The following is a 7,264-nucleotide window of genomic DNA, read 5'->3' as shown; positions in this document are numbered from 1 at the left end:
ACCATCTTAAAGCCTGCCCTTGAATACCTGTATAGTTTTGTAATCGATCTATGAGTATGTCATGATCTATAGTATCAAACGCAGCACTAAGATCAAGTAAAACTAGCAATGAGATACAGCCTTGGTCTGACGCAAGAAGCAAGTCAGAACAATTGTCTGGTCATTGTTCACAAAATGAACAATGACCAGCACTTGGAAATGCCACTTCCTTTTAAACAGAGACCTCACCTTCCAGACAATAAGCCTCTTGCGGTTGTGAGACTTCAGCATCTCAAACGAATAATGGAAAAGGACAAAGAGTATAAGCAACACTATATACAGTTTATTGAAGAGATGATAGGAAATGGTGATGTGGAAAGAGTGCTTGATGAAGGAAGCGAAGGAGAAAAATGGTATGTCCCACATCACGGGGTGTACCACTCAAAGAAACCAGGCAAAATTCGCGTAGTCTTCGACTGCTCAGCCCGATACGAAGGAATCAGTCTAAATGACCATCTTCTCACAGGCCCTGACCTGATGAATAGCCTGACTGGCATTCTATTGTGATTCAGACAGCATCCAGTAGCCTTAATGTGTGATATTGAGCGCATGTTCCATCAGTTCCCCATTGATGAAACAGATCGAAATTACTTAAGATTTCTCAGGTGGAACAATGGAGATTTCCACTCTCAGCCACAAACATTCCGTATGAAAGTACATCTCTTTGGAGCATCATCGTCTCCTGGGTGTGCCAACTATGGACTGAAACATCTCGCAAGAAAAGGTGAACATTCACACTCCCTTGGCGCAAAATTCATTATGAGAGATTTCTACATGGATAATGGAGTTGCCAGTGTTGAAAACCTGGAGAAAGGCATCCAGTTGGCACAAGAAGCTCGTCAGCTTTGTGAAATGGGAGGTTTGAGACTGCATAAGTTTGTATCTAACAGCAAGATACTTTTGGAAGTCATACCACCCTTTGAGCGTGCAGTCAACGTTACAGCCATTGATCTTTCACTCACAGACCAACCTTTGGAAAGAGCATTGGGCATTTACTTGGATTTGGAAGGGGCCAACCCTTACCAAAAAGTAGTATACTTCAAGTTTATTTTATTAAATATACTTAAGTAAAGTTGAAGTATATTTTTAAGTATACTTTATGTAGTAAGTATACAAATATCGGTGTACTAGTAGTATACTTGTAAGTGTACTATTTCAATACTCCTTGGGACTTTTAAGTATACTTTAAGTATAACAGTAGTAAACTTTGAGTACACAACTAGTTTATATCTATATTTTTAGCTTGTACTGCAACTATACTAAAAGTGAACTTATAGGTATACTGATAGTTTACTAATTAAATACTTGTAGTAGCATTTTTAGTGCACTTTGAAGTATAGTCTCAGTAAACTACTAGTTTAGTAGTTTTATACTGCAAGTATACTCGTAAGTTTTCTTTAAGTGAACTTTACATCATACTTTAAGTATACTACTATGTCCCTATTTAGGTATTTTGAACAAAAAGCTGAAAGAAAAAAGACTATGAATTGGATTCAGAATGATAATCAAAACGTAGATAGAGTCGAGCTCTACCTACCTCTTCATTGGTCGACATTTTATTCCATTACGTTACACAGTTTTGATGCTGTTTTATGTCTGATGATCGTGTTAGATTACATGTGGAAGCATCTGTTGTTTCGGTTTCTTCTTCACTTGTGTTTTTTTGGAAATTCTGTACAGAAGATGTGTACTAACGACCCCTACCGTATAACAATGAAAACACGGATTCTAGGAGCACAAGTATACAGTAGCTCAAATATATTTAGACTTTTTCAAGTATAAGTCAAGTATACTTAAATGTCATTTTAAGTATATTTCTGAGAAGAACATAAAGCCCATTTCTGAGAAGTACAGAAAAAGTAGACTAAGAGTATACTTTCCTATTTTTAGTTTAAAAGAAGTATACTAATAGCACACTTGAATAAACTTATTTTTCGTAAGGGAACTTTAGATTTCGTGTTAATCCTAAAACCCGGCCAGCAACACGTAGAGGTATACCGTCCACCGTGGCATCATTGTTTGATCCTCTAGAGTTCCTTGCACCATTCTTGCTTAACAAAAAGACTATTCTTCAAGAAACGTGCAGAAATGGCATGAGCTGGGACAATTTTTTGCCTGATATTTTGCTGCCAAGGTGGGAGCGTTGGAAAGCTGATCTGGCTAACTTGGTGAAGATAAAAGTACCTCGTTGCATTGTCCCTGATGGGTTTGGGAAATTCACAAAGAGAGAGATTCACCACTTCTCGGACGCTAGCACCAGTGGATATGGCCAATGCTCATATCTCAGAATCAAGAATGAAAAAGGCGATGTCCATTGTTCATTGCTCATGGCCAAATCCAGAGTAGCCCCTCTCAAGATTACAACAATCCCTCGGCTAGAGTTGACTGCAGCAGTAGTGTCAGCTGCAGTGGATGATATGTTAAAGGAGGAAATGGATCTTGCAGATGCTGAGGCATATTTTTAGACTGATTCCAAGGTGGTATTCCACGCTTTTGTTGCAAATAGAGTTCAGAGAATCCATCGCAGTACAACTCCCGACAATGGCGATATATTTCTTTGGACGAAAATGCAGCCGACTGTGCTTCACAAGGCCTGAGTGTCGACAGTCTTGTCACCTCCAACTGGTTCACAGGACCTAACATCTTATGGGAAAGGCACTTACCTCCCTCTCTGGATGTTGATAAACAACTACCAATTGGAGACCCAGAAGTCAAGAAAGCCAAGTCCCTGAATACGCAAGCATTAGAGTATTCCTGTTTGTCTGATCATCTCACAAGGTTATCTCACAAGGTTATCAGCAGAGTGTGAGGATGCTAAGCGTATCATCCTCATGGATTTACAGCATCAGGTGTATTGAGAGGAAATAGCCATACTGAATAAGGGCAAGAGACTACCTCGTAGCAACAAGCTATACTATCTGGAGGCATTTGTTGATCACGACGGACTGCTCAAGGTGGGAGGAAGGCTCTCCGACACTTCTGTTTCCAACTCCATTACACATCCAGTTATCATTCCAAAGGAACACCATCTTACAAAACTCCTGATTGCTATACTATTACTATAAACAAGATCAGGTAAGGGGGATTCTGGATTATGGGAGAAAACAGGACTGTAGCCTCCTTTATACGCCAGTGTGTAAAGTTTCGTAAGCTTCGCAGACCACCAGAAGAACAAAAAATTGCCAATCTGCCCCCAGAGCGTACATACCCATCCCCTCCGTTCACTTACTGTGGAACGGACTGTTTTGGTCCGTTTATCACCAAGCAAGGGCGCAAATCATACAAAAGGTATGGACTTCTTTTCACCTGTTTTTGCTGTAGAGCTGTCCATATTGAGATGCTGGATGGCACGTCCACAGACGCCTTTATTAATGGCCTGCGCTGTTTCATCGCCATCAGAGGAGCAGTGCGTCAGATAAGGTGTGACCAGGGTACTAATTTTGTTGGAGCCAAAAACGAGTTTCCAAAGGCCATGAAGGAGATTAACATTACCCAACTGGTAACATGTGACTTTGTCTTCAATGCACCTCATGCAAGTCAAGTTGGAGGCGTGTGGGAGAGACAAATTAGAACTGTGAGAAGCATCCTTCACTCCACTCTGTCCTTATCCTTCAAAAAATTGGATGACTCTTCTCTACGGACCTTCTTCTATGAAGTCATGGCCATTTTGAACAGCCGACCACTCGCAGTAGACAATTTGAATGATCCCAAGAGTCCTGAACTTTTGACTCCAAATCACCTGCTCACCCTGAAACCAGTACAAGCTTTACCACCTCCAGGTAAATTCATCAAGGAAGAATTGTATGCTCGCAAGAGATGACGTCGCGTCCAGTACTTGGCAGAACAGTTCTGGAGTCGTTGGCGAAAGGAGTACTTGTCTAATATTACCACCAGAAGGAACTTACAGGTTGGAGATATAGTCTTGAAAAAGGCAGATGATGTGCCCAGAAATTAATGGCGATTGGCAGAAGTTATTGAGACTATTGCGCAAAGGGATGGTCGGGTGAGAAGAGTAAAAATACTCTTTAGCGATAGAAAACGTCTCAGGTTACTTGTGTAACCATGGTTCGCGTGCTCTTTGCCCAAACAAACATCACATAGATCGTGTGTGTCATCTGGTGTCAAAAAGCGATGACACGGATGCACACACCTTCTAAATGCTCTGCTAGTGCTCGCCATAATAAATAGAGATAGCTCTTACTTTTTCCTTGGAAATGCACGCTTCAAACAAAACAGTCAATGAAGACGAAGAAGAGAATGATGTGTGCTCCCGGCGCCTATTTATACTATAGTCGCACCGGTAGTGACGTCATGGCTGTCGCCGGCCAGCGAGTTGGTGTTTTTTCAATGTATGCTTCAGACACGGGTCACGACGAGGCGTTCCCCATAGCGACCCCTAGAGGACGCAGTTCGAAGTTCCCATGAAAGGGAACTGAAGAAGGATGGTCAACGCCTGAACTAGCCATCAGTAGTTGAGCACCCTGTACAGAAGCTGTTTCTGCTGCTTGAGGCAGCTTGAACTTCTTGACATACCCTTTGAGTTAAGCAATTCATACTATAATGCTTAATAAAATAATTTGTGACTAAAGTTGATATTAATAGTCACTTATGATTTGGTGGGAGTGTGAATGACCTTCAGTTATTTATTCGTTTGGGGTTTAGTATATCATTATAATATTGCTTGTTATATTTCTGTATTCAGTTGGTAATGGTTATGTGTCTATTTAATTTAGAAATCATAATTTGCCCGTGTTAAGTTACTGTTCTTATAGAGACCTTTATTATGAAAGGGCGGTTTGCCGGACCTGCACGGAAGTCGCGCTGTCGTCTCGATTGCACATGGATGGAGATAAGGAACCATGCGGTCACGATGCTACGGAGTTAAATTAAGACATTAAGGTTTAATGATTAAATAGTGATGGAAAAATGAAGCTTTGCGAAGCACCGAGGCTTTCCCTCAACTGTATCGTAAAAAGGTTCATTACTCTAAGCTTTTCAAGATGGTGCACACTATCGACATCTTGTGGTCAAAAGGTGGAAAAAGCTCCCTTTGCGTCCCAGACGACCCAGCCATTTTTGGACTGTTTCAGATAATAAATTAGTTTGTGCTATGAAAACCTGTATAAAGCAAAGAAAATATGAAGTCTATATAAATAAGTCCATGTCAGTCATTGTATTACACAATATGAATAAATGAGTCTGAATAAATTTGTGGTAAAAATAGGCAAGGCTGTAGGCATATATAGGCTATGATTATCATAGAATGGCCAGTTAAAGTGTCTGTGAACCAGGAATTAATACAAAATGAACATGCACAACACTTTACATGCATGTATGCAAATATTTATTCATATTATGATTTATTCTTTTCAAAGACGTGAGTGACACTTGAAACTGCGCAAGTGGTTCACGTTATTTAAATCAGAATACGAAGCAGTCACATGGTTGTGTGTGAAAACAAAGCTTCGGATGTCACAGATCACGTGGTTTTGGCAAAACGAATCAAGCTCTGGTACAGTGCTTCACTGTGAGATGTTTCGTATTTTTGATACAAGCTTCGAAGCCTCGGTGTCGAACGTCACATCACTATGATTAAAGGTTTCAAGGCATTTTAAAGTAATTTAACGGACAAAGGGTTAATATTTGTTGTTTTATTTTTGTTATTCTTGTATTTTTTGTCTTTTACTTTTACTGTACCTGGTTGAAAGAGGCACAAGCTCTTACAGTGTGGTGTTGTGGTATTTTATTGTGGATACAAAGGAAGAAAATAAACACAAAGAGCCATATACAAACATCAGTGGAGGAGTCGATTTTCTTTAAATTCAACCGGCTACTACAAGGTGAGTGTTTATCGCAGTATTTACTCACCATTAACAGACAGATTTATTCGTTCACTCTCCTGTGATGATTTTGGTCTTTCATCTCTCTGTCCTCTACACCAGTACTGATCCTGATCAGACTCATTCAGTCCTCTGATAGTGAGAGTGTCTCTGTTTACAGTGTAACGCTCAGATGACTGTAACATTACACTGTTGTTTCCGCCTTTATACCACTCATATCTCCAGTTACTGTGAGACTCAATCTTACACGTCAGATTGACTGTCTCTCCAGTGAATACAGGACTGTCTGGTGTCACAGTCAGTGTAGATCTGGGTAAATCTGTAAAATATAAAAGCAGATAAATAATCAAGTGTGAGGCCTACAATGAAGTGTTATATCCTTTTAATCTTTGCATGTAAAATTTTGCTCTTTACATTCTGTAGGAGCTTGTAGATTAAGTGTTAACTGAATGCAATAACTGTCTATTATACATCCATTGTTTTGTCAGGAAAAAATGCCTATTTTCATGCTGTTATGAAGAAATAAAAGTGTTCAACTAATACTTTTGGTCTAACAGCCATATCAGTAATTTAATGGTGATTTGTGTCCTTTTTAACAGTCTCTGATCCTCATTCACTGTCAATGAAAAGAGAAGCCAGGACATTCAGCTGTAAATAATGCCATCGTGTTCTAGGGAAGAAAGTCATACAGGTCTGTACAAATATGAGTGTGAGTAAATGATGACATGTTTCATTTTTTGGGCAAACTATTACTCTAATTATTGAGAAATGGTTTAAAAAATTTTTAGAAAGTTAATCTGTAACCTTGTGAAGTTACATTTTTCAGACACAAATAGGATGAAATGCATGCCATCACCAGAGTGACATTCATTGTTGTGGTGAAGCTTTTAAACTGTGTACGCTGCCATCACTGTACATATCGTGCCTCTATCACTCTAATTCAGTGCTGAAAACAAAGTTTGGTTACTTATACAAAACTGACAACTGCATTCTGAACTGAATTTAGCTGCAGTATATACTTGGCCATTGTGTTCATCACCAGAGATTGAGGGGTTTGGTCCAGCACAGCACACAACTGTACGACCCTCACTATGTCTGCAAGTTTACATGTAAAGTGTGTACAGAATTTCAGCCTACGACGCCTGAGGTGGACTGTGAACAGAAGTTTCTCCATAGAATGGCTGACTACATTTACTAAAATGTGCAATGCATAATAATTATCAACCACAAGAGACCTTTCTTCAAAGTTTGATCAGATTTCAATTTGAATTAAGTTTGCAAAATATCAATTGTTGTTGAGCTGAAATCTGGACGCTGTGTGTGTTCATGTAGTAGTAGGGCTGGGTGATATGGCCAAAAAAATATCACAATAATTTATATATATA

At 39.5% G+C, this 7,264-nt stretch overlaps 1 protein-coding gene across 1 annotated transcript in view; it reads right to left on the bottom strand.

Moving 5' to 3' along the window:
- The window catches only part of LOC107678213 (basement membrane-specific heparan sulfate proteoglycan core protein-like), a 21,533-nt gene that overhangs the window by 3,236 nt on the left and 11,033 nt on the right, over positions 1–7,264 (bottom strand). Inside the window, exon 4 of the mRNA XM_016473419.1 lies at positions 5,908–6,198. Within this exon, the coding sequence (XP_016328905.1) occupies positions 5,908–6,198 (291 nt within the window). The remainder of the gene's footprint in view (positions 1–5,907; positions 6,199–7,264) is intronic.

Source organism: Sinocyclocheilus anshuiensis, unplaced genomic scaffold (genome assembly GCF_001515605.1).
Source record: "Sinocyclocheilus anshuiensis isolate Anshui unplaced genomic scaffold, SAMN03320099.WGS_v1.1 scaffold1909, whole genome shotgun sequence".
Taxonomy (NCBI): Eukaryota; Metazoa; Chordata; class Actinopteri; order Cypriniformes; family Cyprinidae; genus Sinocyclocheilus; species Sinocyclocheilus anshuiensis.
The sequence above is the reverse complement of the archived record's forward strand: the minus strand, read 5'-3'. Positions and strand labels throughout refer to the sequence as shown.